This window comes from Radiomyces spectabilis, assembly GCF_025331425.1.
Source record: "Radiomyces spectabilis strain NRRL 2753 chromosome Unknown BYT42scaffold_4, whole genome shotgun sequence".
Classification (NCBI taxonomy): domain Eukaryota; kingdom Fungi; phylum Mucoromycota; class Mucoromycetes; order Mucorales; family Radiomycetaceae; genus Radiomyces; species Radiomyces spectabilis.
Window position 1 is genome coordinate 453,615 of NW_026251929.1, and position 22,027 is coordinate 475,641.

The following is a 22,027-nucleotide window of genomic DNA, read 5'->3' on the forward strand; positions in this document are numbered from 1 at the left end:
AAAACGGGAATGGTGGGAAAATGAGGCATTCCGTTATTATATATCGTTATCGAACGCGGTGTGAGAAACCCAGCGTAACACAAAATCATCTCTTCTGAGTCATGCGTTTTCATTGGTTAGTTTCTTATATCACCACAGAATTTTCCCTTTCAATTTGTTGTCGTATTCCAACTCCGTTTCAGACAGAGAGTTTCGTGACATAAAAAAAACCTACCCGAAAGCGCGGCATCCTGCCATAAAGAATGAGTCACCTTTTTTCTGTTTTTAAAAGCTCGCCAAATGGAGAAAAGAAGAAGTATAGCCAAAAAAATAGTCGAAAGGGTTTGAAATAAAATCAAAAAAAGAAAAGAGATGGTGCATGCTTGTAATCATCACTGGATTTGGTGAAGGGGTCATTTTGTGTACCACCTCGAAGTAAGATGATAAGCAGAATGCTATCGATTTTTTTTTTTTTTTTTTTGTTATTTTTACCTTTTTCTGCCACATTTTCTTCATCGGTTATTCAGTCTTTGGAAAACCGGTGGCCCTTTTTTTTTAATGAGTGGGAAAAAAATCGCTGCAAGGATAAACTTTGTATTTTGGCTTTGTAAAAGTGAGATGAAGTTACTTTTTTTTTTGAGATCTGTAAAGATGAATCTGGGTACAATGCTCATTTTTTTTTTCTTAAATTGCTATCGTGATATTCACAATATTTACTATCATCGGCGTCATTTTATGAAAATTGCATAACATCCATTGCGAAACATATCATTCCACCCGATGCATCATGACAAGAATAGAATAAACCATACTCGTGCTTCCATAGGTTAATTGTATTTGTGCCCATTTACTCTTTGACCTCGCGGTGCTATTAGGATAATGATTTGCCTCGTCATATTGATATCATTTTTTTGATGGAGTAAAGTGAAAACAACCTTGATAACCAGCGGAATTGGATCCAATGGCAATGCAAAGATAGTCGGTGACATTGAAACATATTTTTTACTTCCATGCATTGTCATGGCCTAATCTATTTTCCTTTTTTTTTTTGAAGCAATTCAGATAATATTTGCTGAATTCATGTAAAACTCTCCACAGAAATATGGAGACTCCGTGATATGATCGAAGGATTTTTTTTTTTTTTTTTTTTTTTGGGCGCTAAGTGAAGTTCCATGTTGGGAAAATAAGTACTTATGGTTCCGTCGTTTGATGGGTCCATCTTCTTCCAAGTGCATGGCACGAACCATAAACGAACAAAATGGGTCGTCACCTGTTACGCAATTTGCAATTGAAATGAAGTATCCTTTATGGCCACTTTTGGATCACCTGAAAGTTAAAAGCAGCGGATCGAGAAATGTTTAGAACATTCTATTCCCCATGGATCGTGGCCACCGTCGGACATGAAATGAACTCGACTTGAGTAAAGTATGCTAACCTTTCATTTCATGTTTCATAGTTCAGAACAATGCGTTACTAGGGTCCACTTTTCCCTAATTCAAGAACATGGCACATTCCTAAGTTTTTGTGCAGCACACCCACTACATAGTATTTGTTTTTAGCTTGTCCAACTCCATAAAAAGTGTTTTCGTTCAAAATAGGAATCGATCAATCGTTTTTCAGTCAGCCGATCAATCTCCCTCGACGAATCAGGAACCACGCCTGGTTACACTTTTCTTAAAGTCAATGCAAGCCTGTGGACAGCAATGTCCCGTTACCACATTAAAAAAAAAGCTCAGATAATTCGCCTTGACACTCGCACGATCGGATAATCCCGTCATCAAATTAAGCAACTGATATTGGCTTTGCAATAAAAAACTAGTAACAAGGAAGCAAGGGCAGGAAACATACAATAGAGAAATATTTAGCAGCATGTTATTACTTTCTAGCTGCACGTGAGAATAACGAATTACTCGCATCGAAGGAAAGTGTAAACAGATGATTCAATATCAAGGAAGTAGGCTATTTTTTATCCTATTATCCAAAATAGTATCTACTTTCTCTTACAAGAACGCCTTGGCGTACCATGAAATTTTGCTTAGCAACATCGTATTGCTACGTAATACAAAAAAGAAAAAACGAAACTCACGCATGTGAAACAACAAGCGAATGACAGTGACCTTCTTCTTCTTCCAATAACCAAGACAACCTTTTCTTTAGTCCGAGGAGATCCAAAACATGTTTTGCTACTCTCGATTCTCGCCGTTTATGGGATCTCAGGTTATGCCAACCCCGCGTCGAACCATTGCCATACGACTGGTGCACTACAACCTTTACATTCTGTGGTTGGCTACACAAATGTGGCTTGCTACGCAATAGATCTCATTTGAAAATAAAAATAAGAATAAACGACTCCGAAGCGAAAGTGGTAAGCAGCAGTTCCAACAGCGCCGCAGCCGTCTAATTGATGCATGTTGGAGAAACCTGTTTTCAAATATGAAAGTTCAATTGTTCTCCTCTTGTGGAAGAAACAATGAAAACATATACTATTTCTGACATCGTTTTGGTCCCCAAAATCAAAAGAATGGTTTTTTATGACCAGATACTTGCTGTACCAGTAATGTCCTCTTCTCTAACCGGTTTTGAGGCCGTTTTACATGCTGATAGGAATATAAGCGCAGGAATTTTGAGATTATCAATGCGTACAAAAGAAATCAGAAAATACTAGCTTTTAACGCCAAAGATTACTTGGAGAAGCCATGCATTAGCAGACGCATAATTCCACCGGAAACAATGCAGTAATTGCCGTGGAGTCTATGCAGGAATGTATCATAATAATAGCCCTATCTAATGCTAAAAGAGGACCAAAAAAAAGGCCATTTCTACTGTCGACTTAAATGTCAGCGCTATTATTTGCTTTATTACACTAGCAGATACCCGATTATACGCAGCGAATGGTGATAGCCCGGATCCCACCTTTGCTGCAATGTCATGCGATACGAATGGTTTCTTTTTTTCCCCCCATCTCTTTCAGTATCCGGCAACGCACACAATGAAAATATTCCTAAAGCATGATAGCATAAATAAGCTCATTGTAACTAAATGACGCTAACAAGTTCAAGTGAATAGTGTGACAACTGGATGTTCAGCCAAGGAGAAAAGGGGCATCCTCATGTTCTGGCAATAAATTGCCAGGAACCGACGAAAAAAAAAGTAGGCCACCTTAATCTCCTTTTCTTCTTCTCTTCAATTTTCTTTCAATATGAAGTTCACTTTTTTACTAGTCAGCGCGTGTCTCATGCTTTCTGCTGCAGCGTTACCCACGATCGATCAAGCTTGTCATCAACTTACCGAAGTCCACGCTCAAGCGGTATGCCAGGAACATTGCGGTAACCACGGGTTCAAACTCGGTGAATGCGGTCTCACCGGTATTTGCATATGCGACGACTGATGACACTCTCTTGTAAATACAATGTTCCAAATTGAAGGCTTCTTTTATACGTGCTTTTCTCTCACACCTTTTTATATATTTTATAGATCCCCGTTAATCCTATATCTTATTGCTGGCAATGATCACTAAGCGGCAAAATATGACCTACCCAAAATTTCGGACCTAAATGGCTCCGACTAGATTAATTAAGCGAGTGTTTGTTGCCAAATAAAAAGCAAGTTGACGGTAAAAAAAAGCCGCTTTGTCGAAAAGATAGATTAACCTGCACTGCGATTTCAACCCCCATTACTGTACGTAAGGATTCGGCAACAGTGCATCGATTTAGACTGCCCATGACACGGTAGTTCACGACTGTAAGCATAACCTAGGCCGAGCAAAGGATATGAAAATTGCTGGGCATCTGCAAGGGAACTTGTTAATAATCAAAGCTCCCGACAGCACTATTGAAATACAGGTATAACACACTATTTAAAAAAAGGGAGACCAATTGGATCCTTGGTCCACAAATAAAGAAAAGAAAAGGTTCTCCTGTTAATAGAATTTTCAAATGCTTGCTGATATTTATAGATAAGGTAAATCAAGAAATTCATCACTTTATGCAAGAAATATAATAATGATCTCGATCTACCTTGATTCCTTGCAATTGGGAATATGCCATCCATTGATCCTGTGAAAAACGGTCTTCTTAAAAATAACCCACATTCATATTTTAACAGAATCGCATCGTAACCAAAGAATAAATAAATACATAACAGACGTATGGAACTAAAAGCAGGACGATAACAAACGAATGGCAATCTCTACATAATTAAAATCTTTGGGAAGTTAGCGATTTTGTAAATCACATGATCTACACTAAGTTATCAGGACCTGTTAAACCTTTTTTTTTTTTATCTTTTAACCATGCCTCGCTGCCCACTTTCACGATAATAGGCGAAACAATCAGCAGCAAGATGCCGTTTGCGCCAGTTGTGGTTAAACAGAGTATCGTCGTCTTTCGAATAAAAATGTGAGTAGAGCTGTTTTTGAAGAAAAGTGGTTGATGATACGACTGGCGTTCTTCTGTAGCATCATTCAATTTGTTGTTTTTCTGTCAGTTATACTATATATGTCCTTTCATTCTCTTTCAATTTTCAATGAATCGAATAATACATAAGCAGACGTGCTTCGATCTATGAATTCATGCATCAGTGGGGTGACTATTGTTTCATCCATGGAGAATCATATATTTTTGTCTTCTTTTGATTTTCTCTCTCTCTTTCTGTTTGCTTGATAAACCCTCACTATCATTGTATCAAGATCCCATCCGCATCCATTATCCAGACTATTCTTATCCCGTGTATATAACTTGGTTGAATCGACTACAATCCTCAAAAAGGTAAGCGTCGAGTGGTCCACCATCGATTTTGCTGCGGCAAAACAGACTCACCTCTCTTTTTTTTCCATCCTTCTTTTAGCTTCCGGTGTTCTCCGTTTTCTTTTCGACTGACTAGTTCTGGATACTACAACGTGACTTTCTCTAGCCATCCATCCATCCATCTGGCGAAACAGGATGACGTCAAAGGCCATCGTCGGTGGTGTACCTCTCTTTTTCATCGGAAAACACTACGCGTCCTCTTCATGTTCCTCTCCTTAGGATTGCTTCTCATGATATGGTATTCGAGATGTCTTCCCGATTATTGTATTTTGTATTTTGTATTTTATATTTCATGTACATATTCTTTTCGCAGTCTTTTCCTCTTTTTTTTTCCCACAGGGTTTTTTATGAGATTTTTACTGACGCGACCATTGGTTTTTTTATCTTTTTTTATCATCATGTACTTTATTTGTTTTTTTTTCTTTTATTCGGGGGACTCTCAATATCTGGAATCCAGCTCGAAATTACCGACACTTCTGGCCACGTCAATATTTTTTGCCTGCTCAAGCTGACACCACCGATCCATCGCTTAACTGTCCCTGGAAGCAATTTTATTTTCCGCATCGAAGAAGCTGGTTACCTGGCGGTCCATATTCATCTTTTTTCCTTCCGGTACACCACTTGGTTCAAGGCAAGTCCAATTTCTTTTCCTTTACTATGATGTATAATGAGCGTATACTAATTCAAAATTTTTTCAATATCATATAATCCAAGTCATGTCAAGCGATCAATGGCTATCGAAAACTCAATTAACAAAGGTAAAATATCTTGACGAAATTTGAATCAATCAAAGAGCTTACTAACTCATTTTTTTTTGTAAATACCCAAAATACCCACACATCTTTCTAAATCGATCATAGCCTGGGCGGGATGGAACTGAGGGGGTCAATCAGTGCTGCCCTGCGCGTGTTCAGAAACAACTCACGTTGCAACGTATGCCATAAGGTTGTCATTAATATACCAAAGTCCGTCAAGAGTTCTCGCCCAGGTTATGCCGTGTATGCGTTAGGCTTTTCTGACGAAAGTCGCTCGATGTAAGAGGGCGGCCTCCGGTGGCAGGCGGCATCCATTGCACAGCGGGTGTACGGCTTGTTAGAGACAATAAAGTTAAGCAGGCCAGTTTTTTTTTCTCTTGTCTGAGTTGGCGGGGCGCATTGGGCATAAGTTGTCACGATTTCACAGTCCTGCATCAACGCATTTTTGAAGAACGCTTGGAGCGCTGAGCGGCGCAGACCGATTGAAGCTTTCGATTTGCGATCCTTGTCCACCGATCGTCTGCCCATGGCCGCCGCCAATTCGTCTCGTTCACCCTCGACTTTGAATAAAAAACCGCCATTGAGTGAGTTGCTGAACAAGCCGCTCGGTCCGGAATGGTTGAGTTATCGAGCGGGACCAGGTAGAGTTGTTTGATCCGTGTCAATGGAAACTGCGCCTTCCCGGTTTCCCCTCAACAACTAAACTGTTTGTACAGGGGGGCAGTTCACCTACATTGAAGGCAAAACAGCTATTAATCTGGCCAATGACCTGTTTGGGAACAGCGGCTGGTCATCAGAGATCAAGAACACCACCGTCGACTTTGTAAGTCATGGCGCAGTTCGTGGCGATTGTAACGATGACGGCACATTGTCTCACAGTCTATTACTAGGTCGATGTGAGTGATAATGGTCGAGTCAGTTTAGGCGTTTCAGCTACGGTGCGTGTTACTCTCAAAGACGGTGCATTTCACGAGGTAACAAAAGAAAAAGTGACTGCGGCATGGATCCTTTTTTCCCTCGGTGTGGATCCGTTGTCTCAATTTAATGTTGCAGGATATTGGTTACGGATCTGCCGAAAATCAACGTAACAAAGCAGCCGCATTGGAAAAGGTACGCAACTTCAAAAATAGCTTAGTGAAAACGAAAAAGTTGACTGAACGTCTCTTCAGGCAAAAAAGGAAGCATGTACGGATGCATTGAAACGATGTTTGCGCATGTTTGGCAATGCTTTGGGCAACTGTATCTATGATAAACAATATCTCAACAATATACGCAAAGTGGGGAATGCGCAGGTAGTTATTCTGAAACCGGATCAATGGTAATGGATTCTGCATTATTTGCTGCCAATGCTCATATTATTGTGGTGTTCCCCCCCACCCCGCCCTTTTTAGATTAAATTCGATGCAGACAATCTGTACCGTCACAAACAATTTGCACCACCTCCAGTTACATCATCACCTTCAACGGCGGCGGTCATGAAAACGACCAACTCTATCATTCCCTCTCCGGCCAATCACTCGCCTTCCATACCAGCAAAGGCTCCATCCAACGTCGCAACCGCAGCCACGACCACAGCCGCGACTGCCGTTTCGTTACCTACGGTAGCCCCTGCTTCCAAACCTATTTATGCCTCTGTCCAACCACAAACGTATTCTCCTCAGATATCCAACATGCCAACCAACACATCATCTCCCTCCATCAACACAACGGCACAAAACTCTCTAACATCATCCTCTCACACAAACAGTCCTATACCTCCGGTGGACGACGGATTCTCTTATGGTATGGCAGTGATCCAGTTGGGAAGAAGGCGTGAAAATATAATCAACCGCATGTCTTTTTTTTCTTTAGGCGATGATGATTCGTTATTTACGCATTTGGCGGGTCAACCGGAATTTGACAAGGCGGATATAGAACTGATGGCGGTTATTGACCAGGCAGAGTATGGCCACTTTTATGGTTTTTTTAGCGGCGGCGAAAAAAAAGGGTTTATCAGATCAAATAATAGGATCATTGGCTGACGATAAACCCCACCCTTTTTTAGGATGTTGAATAATCTAAATGCGGCTGAACACGATGCCAAAGTCACCCTCGTGAAAAGTGAAACAGGTGAATGTTCCACTTTTTACAATTTTTGAGAATGGACGTGACTGACCGTACTTCTTGTCTTTGTAGCCTTAGATCCTATCTCTATTTCAGCCATTCCAGCTCAAGAGCGGCCCTCGTTCAATCCGCGTACAAACAGTAACCGAAAGGTTACGCAGCAGTAAGTGATGATTGGTGAATGATCGCCGAAAAGCCGCTGACGGATTACACATCTGGATTCCAACCGATTCTAGTCCGCCACCGTTATCAGATTCAGATTATCGGGCAAAGAGAACTCGTTACTGAAACCACCGCCAACGGCCCTTGAAAATATCGTTCGATCCCCAAATCCTTCTTTCGCCATCTGCAACACCCATGTACCATGGTTCGGCCAACGTGAGCAACTGTATTATCATCATAGATTCGTTTCAAAGAATTTCTACCGTGGCAATAAAGTGCATATCTCATCATCACATAGTGTAATTTCAGCAAACGTCATGGATAAAGAATGATCCTTTCGACCATCCAATAGAGGAGAAGGAAAAAAAAAAAAGAATCACGACCCGATCAGTCGGCTGAATATTTTTTGTGCCTGATCCGGTAATTTTTTTTCCGACAAAAAAGATTTCCCCCCTCTTTTCCTTATTAATTTATTATTTTTTTTTCCCTTTTTTCTTTTCTTTTCTTTGCCTTTTCCCCGTATTTTGGATTTTCTTAGTTTATCTCATCTTCAGTTTTAACCTCTTCCCAACTTTGTATGGAGATCCTTGATGACGATCGATAATGCAGCAGTATCCACTCCTCACAATGCGTGGGCGACTCTTCAGCCGTCGATTGAGGGCATGACTTGTCAGGTAAAAAACCGACCTTTCCTCGAAAAAAAAGAAAAACCAAAAGAAAAAAAAAAACCAAGACGCCACCAAGATTAGACGCACGACCACCAGTAGCACATGGATTTATTCAATAACATTGTTTTGCTTTTGCAATAGTCATGTGTGAAATCCATCACCAAAGCATTGTCTGGTTTACCTGGATTACAATCCATTCAGGTGAGCTTGGAAAACGAAAACGCCGTCATCATCTACGACCCGACAGTATTGGATCGCGCCACCATCGTTACAGCTATCGAGGACTGCGGTTTCGATGTACCCCATATCGATGACGATTGCCACGCTACCGATAATCAAATGGTCACGACAGTTTTACCCGTCATTGGCATGACTTGCCAATCTTGTGTCAGATCGATTACTCAAGCTCTCCAGTCGCTTCCGGGCCTGGATTCCGTCAACGTCAGCTTGGAAAATGAACAAGCAACGATGGTGCATGACCCTAGTCTGCTTTCTCGCCAACAATTGATTGATGCTATTGAAGACTGTGGATTCGACGTTCCCGTCAATGCGCCCGTATCCGCCAAATCTCCCAAAGAAGATTCTCCGTTATTATCCGCAATCAAAGAACCCGCCATCATTTCTCTCGGTGCAGAAAATGTCCAATGCATTCAACTGGAAGTCAGAGGAATGACGTGCGCAAGGTACGTTGGACGATTGTCCTTTTTTTTTTTTTTTTTTTTTTTTTTTTTTTTTTTTACTGGAAGTAGCAGAAATCCCGCATTGTTAATAGTGATTTCCCCCCTGCATCTCCCCGTGTTTGCTTGTTTGTTTTTTTGTGCATTTTCTGATTTCCTTTTTTTGGTTGCACTAGTTGCGTCAACAGTATCGAAAAATCATTGGGAGCCGAACCCGGTATTCTGTCCGTCAAAGTGGCGTTGTTAGCCGAACGCGCCACGGTCGAGTACGATCCTGATATTATTGCCGATGAAGAGGCCATCGCCGAAATGATCAACGATATCGGTTTTGAAGCGCGGGTGATTCAGCGAAAGCAGCATGATTGTTTACAGCTTCAAGTGTTTGGTATGACCTGTGCGTCATGTGTTCACAGCATTGAGCGCGGAATTTCAGCTTTGCCGGGTGTCTTGTCCGTCTCCGTGAATTTAATGACCGAAATGGCGAAAATTGAACACGATGCCACGGTAATTGGCGCACGCACCATTGTAGAAACCATTGAACAACTCGGGTTCAATGCGCTTGTAGCCGACAATACCAAAAGCTCGCAGTTGGAGAGTCTTTCGAAAGTGCGTGAAATCCAGGGTTGGCGTCGCGCGTTTTTGCGCAGTCTTTTCTTTGCTATCCCAGTATTTGTTATTGCCATGGTTTTACCCTCGTTTGGCTGGTCCATCACTTCCCTGACACTTTTGCCCGGTCTCTATTTGACCGATTTACTGCAATTGATTCTTACCATCCCCGTGCAGTTCGGTATTGGAGGTCGGTTCCTCACATCAGCCTATCGTTCCATTCGTCACGGCGCGCCCACCATGGACGTCCTCGTATCGATCTCCACATTAGCCGCTTTTATTTTCTCCGTCTTTTCCATGGTGCGTTCGGTCCTGTCTCCATCGGATCAGCGACCCACCATCTTTTTCGAAACGTCGACCATGCTCATCTCGTTCATTCTCCTCGGAAGATACTTGGAAAACATGGCCAAGGGCCAATCGTCGACGGCGTTATCCAAACTCATGAACCTGACCCCTTCCACGGCATTGATGCTCGTCACCGACAATACCACCCAAGAAGTGATTAGCGAAAAACGTATCCCGTCCGAATTGATCCAACAAGACGATTTGCTCAAGATTGTGCCCGGTGATAAAATTCCCACCGACGGTATTGTGCATTCAGGGTCCTCGACCGTGGATGAAAGTATGGTCACCGGAGAAGTGGATGCGGTGCCGAAGAAAGTCGGAGACCCAGTGATCGGTGGCACTGTGAATGGTTTGGGCGCCTTTGTCATGAAAGCCACGCGCGTCGGAGCCGATACTGCGCTTAGTCAGATTGTGAAATTGGTGGAAGATGCTCAAGTGAGCAAAGCACCTATTCAAGGATTTACCGATCAAGTGGCCGGATATTTCGTGCCGAGCGTGATTGTCCTGGGTGTGGGCACATTGGCGGTCTGGTCGATTCTCGTCGGCGTGTTTGGCGTGGAACATATGCCGTCCATGTTGCAAATGGAAATCCGGGAGGATGGCAACGGCAACTGGTTCTTTGTCTGTCTGAAGCTTTGTATCAGTGTCATTATCGTGGCGTGTCCATGTGCGCTTGGTCTTGCCACTCCTACGGCGGTGATGGTCGGCACCGGTATTGGCGCCGAAAACGGCGTTCTCTTCAAAGGCGGCGCGGTTTTGGAAAACGGTCAAAAAGTGAACAAGGTGGTGTTTGACAAGACCGGTACATTGACCACGGGCAAGTTGACCGTGGCCGAGTATGAAAACTGGACGGCTGATCTGAGCGCGGAGCATATGCTGGTTTTAGCGGCAGTGGCGGAATCCGGTAGTGAGCATCCTTTGGGTCGCGCGGTGGTAACAAAAGGAAAAGAAATCACCGGTTTGGATGCCCTCGATCGCTTGGCCCACGTCACGGATTTCAAGAGTGCCACGGGTCTGGGCATTGAATGCCACATTACCCTGACGCCCGAAGCCGCTTCCCTGGTCACGGATCCTTCTCTGAAACAGTCGCTTCACAGTCTGGTTGGTCAAACGCATGCCGTCGTCATTGGCAATCGCACCTGGTTAGAAGGCCATCACGGAATCCACATCCAAGCACAAGACATGGTCAGTTACGAGCAGCAAGTATCTCAAGGCCATTCATGCATCTTGATCGGCTGGCACGGTGTCGCTGCCGGGTGTATCTCTTTGGCCGACACGATCAAACCGGAATCTCGACGCGTGGTCGCCACGCTTCACAAAATGAACATTCACACAGCCATGGTGACGGGAGACAACGTGTTGACCGCGAAATACATTGCAGCTCAAGTCGGTATCACCGAAATTCACGCCGGTGTCTCACCCAACGGTAAAACACAGCTGGTGCAACGCATGCAAGCACAGCCTTTTTACGGGTCGTCTGGATTCTTTCAACGCTGCCTCGGAAAACGTAGTTCGGGAGCTCAGCGCACGGTGGTCGCCATGGTAGGCGATGGTATCAACGATTCACCAGCGTTGGCTGCCGCCGATTTTGGTATTGCGCTTTGCAGCGGTACGGATATCGCCATGGAAGCGGCGGATTGTGTGTTGATGCGCAACGACTTGTCCGACGTGGTAGCGGCTTTGGACCTTTCTCGGTGCATTTTCCGACGAATTCGATACAACTTGTTGTGGGCCTGCATCTACAACGTCATTGGTATTCCATTGGCCATGGGTGTGTTCATGCCCTGGGGTTATCACCTGCACCCGATGCTAGCCGGTCTTGCCATGGCCGCCAGTTCGACGAGCGTCGTCGTCAGCAGTCTGCTTTTGAAATGGTTATGGCGCAAACCGGCCTTGGTCGATGCCATGGATACCGATATCTCGACTTCCCACGTCGCTTTAGATGTGTTCACGCCGACAGACGACCTCGGTTCTCATGCTCCACCGTCCAAAGGATTCGCATTCCGTCTTCGTAGTATGATCAATCGTCTTACGGGGCGCTCGGATTATCACGTTGTCGCTTCCAACGATCACTCCAACGCCTACGATTTAGAGGCCATGCGACTGTTACCCTCCTCCCCTACCTCACCTTAAAGACTAATTCATTATTACTATTTCATCATCCCCCACATCTTCATTTATTTCATCTTTCCTTGCAATACTCATTCATCATCCAAGTATCCTTTAATAAATAATCGATACAGTCATTTCAGAAAGCAAAACTCGTTGTTTCTTAGCTTGATGTCGTGCAAGATATTTGTTACTCCACAAGTTCGTTTTTCTGGGAGCCAGATTGCCACGGCCATTCCGCACACACGCTGTCTTGACAATACTGCACAACCATGTGTATTATTAGTCTAATCCCATTTCTCGCTATTGGATTGCTGGTCCATGCGTTTGCTTGATGCTTGTGCTTCTGCTTTTCTCTATTGTTGTCCGCCCTCTTTTGTCGATCGCTGCATTATGTCATGCTGTGCTGAAGTTCATTTATTAAACGTGCATTTACATCTCTGCCTATTCTGTCGCATATAAATCTAGATAAATATTTGGTCTTTCTCTAATATAACGGGGACCTTTCGAAGCATCCGATGCCTGGGTGTGTGTGAGAACCTGTTATACAACAGTGGTCCAATCGTTAGGGTTTCTTGTTCTCAATCCAATCTGCCTTGTCTTGCCTTGTCTTGTCTTGTCTTGTCTTGTCTTGCGAAAGCACTTTACACCACCCTCTTTTCCAGTTGCGCTGACCTTGTATAGACTGCACATAACACAGAGTTCCCTGCAAGTTGGCCAAGTATGAGCTGGACAGAGGGCAACGATACTGCAGGCCGTCATTCAAATTTGGTATGCAGTGCTCTTGTAAACGTATGCTGTCCACAGCAATTGTCGAGATGATCGATCAAGTCGAGCAGATCTGGCTTTCTTGTGTGAATGCGGACGCGAATCAATTCTGTAAAGTATACAGGCAGGGGAATGAGAGGTCCATGAAGAAAAACATCACGCAGTTGGAAACGGCTTGGAAAGCCATGACATTCCCCAGGTTGTACTTGTCGATGGCGTCAGAATACACACAAGCGGTAAAAATCCGTAACGAGAAGTGTTGGTGAAATATTGCCGCTTTTTTTTTTTTTTTTTTTTTACTTCACCAAATGCATTGCTGTATGCAAAGTAATAACCAAAAGACGCATAAACATTGATTTTGTAATCCGGGCGTTCGATGGCGTCGCCGTGCTCCTCTGGAACAATGTTTGAACAATGGGCGACTCTCGTCGGTTGTTTGGCGGACAAGAGACCATGCATGAACGGGTGTATATAGTTTGTTATCAGATGTGCCTCCGACAACGGCTTCATTCCACAATTATACAGGTAAGAGATCAGACACTCGATCGCGTTGATCACAGCACATTCGTATTCCTTTGGCTGTTCGTTTGTGTCCGCCGCAGCGTCTGCCGACGGAATGCAAAGCGACAGCAGCTCAATCTTTGCACACTTTTCGTCCAACTCATCGTCGACATGCCCTTCGCTCGTCCAGTCGCTTTAACGCCACGTTTCGTAGGGAGCTCCTTTTCGTCGGTTGACCAGCCTGCAAGTGCCGCAGTGCTTGCAGACCGAGCTCATGCTGTGGGGACTGGAAGCTTGATTGCTGAAAGCAGGATTGTACTTCTTTGCCCTACAAGTTGAACTGAATTACGGATCTCCTCCCCGACGCATATATTCCGTCATTCGTTCATCGTCAAACCTGAGGATAACTCGGGAAGAGCCAACCGCTCTATTCAACAACTGAGGAGACGAAAATTCAGTAAGCGTTACGTAACGCGCTTATTGGGTGTATTTTTTTCACTAAGCGTCAAGTAAAAATAAACGAGCACGTCAAACATTTGAAACGAGACTTTATATTGGATCAACCGACAAAAAAATATCGTTCACGATATCAAACACAAAAATAGCAAACTTTGCTTTCCAAAATGACTGTGCTCATCATGTCTTTAGCCGAAAATTGTTGCCAAGCAGCCTTATCAGAACTTGACGCCTAATCAGTTCATGAATCCGACTTTACTATCTGGAAAATATGAAATTGATTCTGATTGACTCCGGCTTTTTTTTTTCAATCTGATTTAGCGACATTGATAGTTGCAAGCATCACGGGTATCTCCTTGACATTCAGGTTGCACCAAGTTTAGGTTGAGACTCTCCATGGTCGTCATGGTGTATTTTTATTTTATTTTTATTTTTTGTGTCGCAGAAAAATACCAAATTCCTTATTTTATTTTGTACACTGTTCATTGAGTTATCCTCATGGAGGCTTTTCTTACGACATTGCCGCCTTATGTGCATGTCTTTCTTGACAAGCATTCGCCAACAGAGACGTTCAATATTCTTCGCGAGCTTATTTGTTTCGCTGTTCTCTATTCAAACGACCGTCAACATATCTTGAGCCTATCCAAAGAATTAATTGACAAAGGAGCCGACTCTGTCAAGGAGAGCGAAACAACCCCAACGTCCACTGCAGACCAAACTCTGAGCTCGAAACAAGACTTGCCATTACCACCACCCAAGGTAAATCCATTGTTCCATTTCTCCCATCCACTTGCTCATAATAAACTCGAGGTAGGCAGATGACGACGTTCTCGACACGAAACCAACCATTGACGAGAAGAATAATCAAAGTGGGAGCAGTGATGAACAAATCGTGCCTGACCACACACCAATTCAAGAACCTGTGCGCAAAAAGACGCTTCCCTGGACGTTTCCCGAGTGGTGGGGTCATCAAGAGAGCGATCATGTTCCAGTACGAAACGGAGCCACAAAGAAAGAAATATCTATAGGAACCCGATCGCCATCGCCGTCTCCTTCAGCGCCCGTAACCGTACCAGTAACTGTACCTGAGAAACTCGAGCGACCCATCCCCAAACCTCGAGCTGCCTTGGCCGCATCCATACCATGTAAAAACGCTGTCTTTTTTTTTTTTTTGTTTGCCGTTTTGTTACGCATAGTTTTGCTGAACCCGATTTTCGCATATTAATTCATAGGGGAAGAGAAACCGGTGCAGCAATCGTTTACGGAGAACTGCGGTATTCCCAATTTGCGATCATACCTTGTTCGGTCGCAAACCACCAAATCCACCACAGGGAATCGAAAAGGTCCGGTTCAGCAAACCATCGACACCAGCCGAGCGTCTCGTCGCATGTCCGCTCCCATTTACGATTCGCCCGTGTCTACCACACCTCCTCGAACGCAAAGTGGATCCAGTTCGCTGAAATCCTCGGATCGGCCTTCCTCAACTGTTTCGCGTTCCTCCTCAGCCTATCGTCCCAAACAAACTGCCACCGTAAGGGCTCGCCTCGAACACGCCAAACAACAGCAGCAATTACTAGAAGAACAGAAACGCAAAGAAGCCATGAACAACAAAGTGCCCAAATCCAAATACAATGTTCGATCGAGCATCAATTGGGATCATGTCAAACAGGAGAGAAGAAAAACTTTGCCAGCCACACCGGTATCAACCGACAAGACTACGAACAAATAACAACTCCCTCGTGCATACCTTACATATACCCTTTTCAACACACACTTTTTTTGTGTCTTGCTATTGATTAAATCTTTTCATCATCATTCTAAAGTATCCTATTTGTCACATACCCAGCTCTGCCTTTGACACAATAAATATCCACAGCTGTGTGGATGTGAAATTATCTTTTTCTTGAAACAAATTTGCGTGTATGCGAATCCATGTTTCTCAAAGCATAACACAGAGATCATAGGTTAAAAGAAGGGACCTCGTAGGCCAAAAAAAAAGACCTCATAGGTCAAAAGAAAGGACTTAATAGGCCAAAAGAAAGGACCTCATACTGTAAATAGTCAAGTATGTTTATAAAATTATATTGGTGGAACAATGTAAGGAAGAATGAAAGTGAGAAAATATGCAAAAAAGGCGAAACTATAACAACAGGGAAATTTTTTGAAAAAAAAAGATAATGACCTTCCTTAATATCATCTCCAATAAAAAAAAAAAGAAAACAGAAAGTGAAGGAACATACAAAGAGAGAGGATAAATGTATGAATCTCGCAGAAATGGAGATGCAACCGGTGAGAGGAAAAAGAAAAAAAGAGAAACGAATTTGGGACGAGGGGCTTTTAATTAACCGCTGCAGCTAACACAGGCGTCCTTGTTATCGATGGAGCATACCATGTCACTTTCATTTTCCTTGGCTGACTTGGCGCGGTATTCCTTCAACGACAGTTGATCGACAGTGAACTTGATGGCATCCACGGCGGGACGCGTACGAAGGTAGTACATACCCGTCTTGAGTCCCTTCTTCCAACCGTAGAAATGCATACTGGTCAATTTGCCAAAGTTGGGTTCACCAATGAAAATGTTCAAACTCTGACTCTGATCGATGAACGCGCCACGATCGGCTGCCATATCTATGATGGTACGTTGCGAAAGTTCCCACACCGTCTTGTACAGACTCTTGAGTTTGGCGGGGATATTGGGAATGTTTTGGATCGAACCACTGTCGGACATGATCATGTTCTTCACATCATCGTTCCAGATGCCCATTTCCACCAGATCCTTCAACAACCAAGGATTCACGATTTGGAACTCACCCGCCAACACACGACGCGTGTACAAATTGGACGTGTAAGGTTCGAAACATTCATTGAAACCCAGGATTTGCGATGTGGAAGCCGTCGGCATGGGCGCCACAAGCAACGAGTTGCGTACACCGTGTTGAGCAATCTTTTCCTTCAATGCAGCCCAGTCCCACAAGCTGGTGGGGGTCACGCCCCACATATCGTACTGCAGTTGGCCTTTGGAAACAGGGCTTCCCTCGTACGTCTCGTAAGGACCTTCCTTTTGAGCCAATTCCATGGACGCTTCCAAAGCAGCGTGGTAGATGGTTTCAAAAATCTGAATGTTCAAAAGTTTAGCTTCAGGGGAATCAAAGGGATAGCGCATCAACATGAAAGCGTCGGCCAAGCCTTGCACACCAAGACCCACAGGACGGTGACGTTTGTTGGATCGTTCGGCTTCAGGCACAGGGTAATAATTGACATCAATGATCTTGTTCAGATTCTTGGTAATGACTTTGGTAACCTAAAAAAAAGTTGGAAGACATGGCAATCAGTTTTGCGAAACTCGTGGCTCTCTTTTTTTTTTTTTTTTTTTTTTTTTGAGCAACTTACATCGTGCAATTTTTGGAAATCAAATCGTTCACGGTTGACGACATAGGAGGGTAAAGCGATACTGGCCAAGTTGCAGACGGCGACTTCGTCGGGGCTGGAGTATTCGACAATTTCAGTGCACAGATTGCTGCACTTGATAGTACCGAGGTTCTGCTGGTTCGATTTGCGGTTGCAGGCATCCTTGTAAAGCATGAAAGGATTGCCGGTTTCGGTCTGAGCTTCCAAGATGGCATACCACAGCTTTTGGGCCTTGATCGTCTTGCGTGCGCGACCTTCCTTTTCGTATTGAGTATACAAAGCTTCAAACTCTTCACCCCACACTTCTTGCAATCCGGGGGCTTCACTGGGACAGAACAACGACCAGTCCTCGTTGGCTTCCACACGATGCATGAACAAATCAGGGATCCACAGAGCATAGAACAAATCACGGGCACGGATTTCGTCTTTGCCAAAGTTCTTTCTCAAATCCAAGAACAAAAAGATGTCGGGATGCCAGGGTTCGAGGTACATGGCAAAGGCGCCTGGACGCTTGTTACCACCTTGATCCACGTAACGAGCCGTGTTGTTAAAGACACGCAACATCGGCAAGATACCGTTGGAGTAACCGTTGGTACCAGCAATGTAAGAACCGGAAGCGCGAATGTTGTGAATATTGAGACCAATGCCACCGGCCGTCTTGGAAATCTGAGCACAGATCTTCAAGGTTTCGTAAATACCCTCGATGGAATCTTCCTTCATGGTAAGCAAGAAACACGACGACAGTTGAGGACGAGGGGTACCGGCATTGAACAAGGTAGGACTGGCGTGGGTAAAGTACTTTTCGCTCATCAGGTTGTAGGTTTCAATGGCGGCATCAATATCTTCTCCATGAATACCGACGGCCACGCGCATAATGAGATGCTGGGGTCTTTCGGCCACCTTACCATTGATCTTGAGTAAATACGAGCGTTCCAAGGTTTTGAAGCCGAAAAAGTTGTAACCGAAATCACGGTCGTAGATAATGGCCGAGTTCAGGCGGTCAGCGTTGGCCATAATGATCTTATAAGTTGCATCGGAAATCATGGGCGAATGCTTGTTCGTCTTGGGATTGATATAACGGTATAAATCTTCAACCACGTGAGAGAACACCTTTTGGGTTTCTTTATGCAAGTTGGAAATGGCAATACGAGCGGCCAGAATAGCATAATCAGGATGCGAGGTGGTCATATAGGCTGCGGTCTCGGCGGCCAGGTTATCAAGCTCCACCGTCGTAACACCTTGATACACACCGGAAATCACCTACACAGAAAAGAAACATTCAATGATAAGACAATCCATTTCTTGTCATGTCGACCTGTGTTCCCTCCCCTCCTAAAAGGTCCCACGCCGAAACACCCTGTGGGTATATCTTGTGTGTTCCCTCTTTCCTCACACATACCTTTTGTGTAATGGCGACCGGATCGACGTAATTCATATCCAAACCATAGCACAACTTGTTGATTCGGGCAGTAATCTAGGTTGAAATGGGAACAGATCATGAAAATGAGGATGCGCAGCAAAATAAAAAAAAAGTACTCGAAGTGATGTGAGAAAAGCTTTACCTTGTCAAATGCGACTCGCTCACGGCGGCCATCTATGCACAAACAAAGGGATAAGTGAGATTGCCTGGAGATTAGTTTTTTTCAGTTCATCAACGTACCTCGTTTATATACAAACATTGGCATGGCTGGTCAAAGACGACAGAGAAAAAAAAAATATAACGGTAGCAGTTAAATAGACTAGTGGCTATGAAAAAGTGAAACACGTCCAGTCAGCACGATAGCTAAGCGAGACGAAAAGGAAGAAGGAGTAGAAAAAGTAAAAGAAGAAGTAAAAAAAGACGCGTAGGTCCAGAAAAAAGTACCTTTTATACTAAATAAAAAACTTACGCGTCGCAGAACGCGGAAAACGGAGCCATGACTTTCTTTTCAGTCGCGTGTCGGGCCCAACGGATGACAAATTTTTCACTGCGACGCTGCTTTGTCGGAGGAAAAAACCATTCGTCCCAATGGGTCCCTTTATATTTTTATTTTTACCCACTAACCTTGCTTACCCATCAATGCTCAGCATGAGATTTCCATTCTCTTCACTTGCTCATCTTCCTCATCCTCTGAATTATATAGAGCACACTTTTTGATAAGTCTAATTATTGATATATTACCAAGAAAAGTCAATTCACTTGTTATGACTTGCCTATAGTCGCCTGTTTCTCAATGCGAATTGACGCGGCCTTCACTAGAGTCAGGGATACGTCAAGTGCAGCGGGTTCTGATGTGATCGTGCGCGAAACCTTTTGGTGTTTCAGCGGCGACCTTTCGATTCCTTGGGCGACTGGATCCGATACGCGGGTCAAAAGATTCGGTCGCCGCACTCACGCTTTCTGGACGACGTTACAATTACAAACGGATTTATAACCCGAGTTATCCGAGGGTCTCGCTTCGCGTTCCCTTTTAAAACGCGTTAAAAATCGGGATCTTCCAATCTACGCGCTTCGTTGCATGTGCCTTTGCCAATCAAATGGATTGCGACGAGTAGGATGAGGAAAGTTGGACGTTTGTAACGTGGAGAGAAGAACACGTTATGCAGCGTATCAAGTGATTACGTCGCTCTGATATCGATCCAGGATGTTCACCTTTTTAAATGTTTTTCGCTGTTTTATTGAATTTTTCGATCATGATGAATTTTTGTCATTGGACAGCACAACGAATGTGAGGCGATTAGCGAACAATTTTTATAAAAAGAGGGGAATCATGTCTATTTTTTTTGTTTTCTTCCGTTGTGTTGTTATTGTCTTCCAAATCGTGGTGACAGTTAGGTTCAATATTTTTTTATCTCTCTTTATGCATTCAGTTGACGTCTGATGTTCAGTTGGTCTCGTACCAAACCTTCAATCTTTTGTGCAAAAGCCTGTTTGGCATGTTCTTCGATTTTCAGTTGATGGCGGGCTTCAAACGCATTCACTAAGTCCATGTAGTTCTCCATCTCGTATACGTTGAGCGGAGCATAGAAGCCGGCAGCCAGTTCAATGTTGAATGAGAAAATGGCCTTTCGTTCAGGTGCACTGGCCGACGGCACCGAGGATGTGGAGGGAGAAGGTTCACTGGATGTAGATGGGGTTGCGTATTTCGATTCCAGAGATCCTGCCGAGGGAGAAGGTGTAGCGTACTTGGACGCCATGGAACCACTCGAAGGGGCATACTTTGAAGCCGTCGAACCGGAAGCGTATTTAGACGCAGTCGAACCGCTGGGAGTCGAAGCATATTTTGATGCGTTGGCATCTGGAGGTGGAGCGTACTGGGATTGCATGGATGCCGACTGAGGTACGGGAGCTGGAGGAGCTTGGGAAACGGGGGGAGCGGGAGCAGGAACAGGTGCCGGCGCCGCGGTTTGAGCCCATTGATGCGATTCGGGAGTAGCCCATTTGGAAGCAGTGGAAGCCGTGTTGGCTGGTGGAGCAGCAACGCCCTTTTGCTCCCAGAAAGGTGTGGAGGCCAATTGTCCCGAAGCCCAACTGTTGACCGCAGCTCCACTGACATCACGTTCTCTAATCACACGAGCACGAGTCGCGGTTGGCATACGAGCCGAAGTGTGAACGGCTGGAGCCGTATGGGGCTGAGGAGGTTTGTGAGCTGGCTTGGGTTTGGAAGCCGACTTGGGTTTGGAAGCCGACTTGGTTTTAGAACCACCGGATTTGCCGCCTCGGCTTTTCTTACCAGTACCGGGAGGTTTGGGAGTCTGTTTGTTCAAACGTTGGGCGAGAATGTAGCTTTCATCCACAGGCTTGTAATTGGCACCTCGACGATGCAGACCACCGGAACCAATACCACCCGCCTTGATTTTCACCGTGGGATCGATGAGCGATGCCCATCCGCCCATACTTACATTGACCTGAGGTGTCGCTGCATTGGGCTGCGACTGCGCTTGCGTACCCCAACCGGTCATTTGCAAAGGAGCGTATTCTTCATCCTCATCGTCCTCCTCGTCAGAGAATTCGCTGTCATATTCACTGGATTCAGAAATGGGCCGACTCGAACTCTCGGTCGTCCACTGACTGGAAGCAGATGGACCACTGGCTTGCCACTGAGACGCTTGGTTCGTAGTAGAGGTCGCTTGATTCGAGGCCGGGGCACCCCAAGTACCGGCAACGCGAGCACCCGACTGTTGGAAAATTCGGTCGTAATCAGACATTAACTTTGGCTCCGCCTTCTTTTCTTTTTATGACAACTGAATGGGGGGTTTCTGTCAAAAAAGCAAACCGAGAACGACGATTTTCCCAACTGTGACTTGCGGAATCCACGGTCTCGCAATACGGGGTTTTACTTTTTTGGCATTCATTGCATACAATCCATCCAAATCCTACGCAGTAATTCGATAATATTCTGGCCTATTCTACCTACTGTCTCCCCTTTTATCTTTTTTATCCTTATATTAATTACTACGAGATTATAATGGCCGTATAGTATAATTGTCAAGCAGCAGCGGAAATGATTTCTTCTGTTTGAGCCAAATGTCGTCAAGGGAAATTGATCCCGCTGCAAGTGTGCAGCGATGACATACTTATTAGTTTCTTTTGGATCATTTTATCCGTCAAAAACTTACTCACCATGAAAAGATTACTGTGGGCCCTTTTATTTTTAAATCAGAGAAACGTGTCTGCATCGCTATATAAAGATGGGTGGCGGCAA

The 22,027-nt window shown here is 44.4% G+C and overlaps 7 protein-coding genes across 7 annotated transcripts; 4 read left to right on the forward strand and 3 right to left on the reverse strand.

Moving 5' to 3' along the window:
• Positions 1–3,109: 3,109 nt before the first annotated feature.
• On the forward strand, positions 3,110–3,608 carry BYT42DRAFT_562233 (uncharacterized protein). The gene is made up of 2 exons (XM_051567452.1): positions 3,110–3,379; positions 3,454–3,608. The coding sequence occupies exon 1, from the start codon at positions 3,179–3,181 to the stop codon at positions 3,365–3,367; it is 189 nt and encodes a 62-aa protein (XP_051425046.1). The 5' UTR covers positions 3,110–3,178; the 3' UTR covers positions 3,368–3,379; positions 3,454–3,608.
• A 2,413-nt stretch (positions 3,609–6,021) lies between these two features.
• BYT42DRAFT_562252 (uncharacterized protein) lies at positions 6,022–8,224 on the forward strand. The gene is made up of 9 exons (XM_051567453.1): positions 6,022–6,180; positions 6,256–6,362; positions 6,430–6,513; positions 6,593–6,649; positions 6,709–6,831; positions 6,931–7,321; positions 7,391–7,481; positions 7,584–7,648; positions 7,715–8,224. The coding sequence occupies exons 1-9, from the start codon at positions 6,066–6,068 to the stop codon at positions 7,807–7,809; spliced, it is 1,128 nt and encodes a 375-aa protein (XP_051425047.1). The 5' UTR covers positions 6,022–6,065; the 3' UTR covers positions 7,810–8,224.
• A 33-nt stretch (positions 8,225–8,257) lies between these two features.
• On the forward strand, positions 8,258–12,358 carry BYT42DRAFT_643186 (uncharacterized protein). Its single transcript, XM_051572599.1, has 3 exons — positions 8,258–8,478; positions 8,614–9,155; positions 9,326–12,358. Exons 1-3 carry the CDS (start codon positions 8,395–8,397, stop codon positions 12,231–12,233), a joined length of 3,534 nt encoding a protein of 1,177 aa, XP_051425048.1. The 5' UTR covers positions 8,258–8,394; the 3' UTR covers positions 12,234–12,358.
• A 964-nt stretch (positions 12,359–13,322) lies between these two features.
• On the reverse strand, positions 13,323–13,544 carry BYT42DRAFT_475688 (uncharacterized protein; the record flags this gene model as incomplete). The annotated part of the gene is made up of 1 exon (XM_051563616.1): positions 13,323–13,544. A coding segment is annotated over one exon (222 nt), but the record flags the coding sequence as incomplete, so codon positions are not given.
• An 888-nt stretch (positions 13,545–14,432) lies between these two features.
• On the forward strand, positions 14,433–14,955 carry BYT42DRAFT_480690 (uncharacterized protein; the record flags this gene model as incomplete). Its single annotated transcript, XM_051563683.1, has 2 exons — positions 14,433–14,704; positions 14,814–14,955. Coding segments are annotated over 2 exons (414 nt in total), but the record flags the coding sequence as incomplete, so codon positions are not given.
• A 1,320-nt stretch (positions 14,956–16,275) lies between these two features.
• Positions 16,276–18,777, reverse strand: BYT42DRAFT_493575 (ribonucleoside-diphosphate reductase large chain; the record flags this gene model as incomplete). Its single annotated transcript, XM_051564228.1, has 3 exons — positions 16,276–17,235; positions 17,325–18,602; positions 18,742–18,777. The coding sequence occupies 3 exons, from the start codon at positions 18,775–18,777 to the stop codon at positions 16,276–16,278; spliced, it is 2,274 nt and encodes a 757-aa protein (XP_051425051.1).
• A 1,403-nt stretch (positions 18,778–20,180) lies between these two features.
• On the reverse strand, positions 20,181–21,530 carry BYT42DRAFT_592664 (uncharacterized protein; the record flags this gene model as incomplete). The annotated part of the gene is given in 3 exon segments (XM_051570636.1): positions 20,181–21,173; positions 21,186–21,336; positions 21,391–21,530. 3 exon segments carry the CDS (start codon positions 21,528–21,530, stop codon positions 20,181–20,183), a joined length of 1,284 nt encoding a protein of 427 aa, XP_051425052.1.
• Between the last annotated feature and the right edge of the window lie 497 nt (positions 21,531–22,027).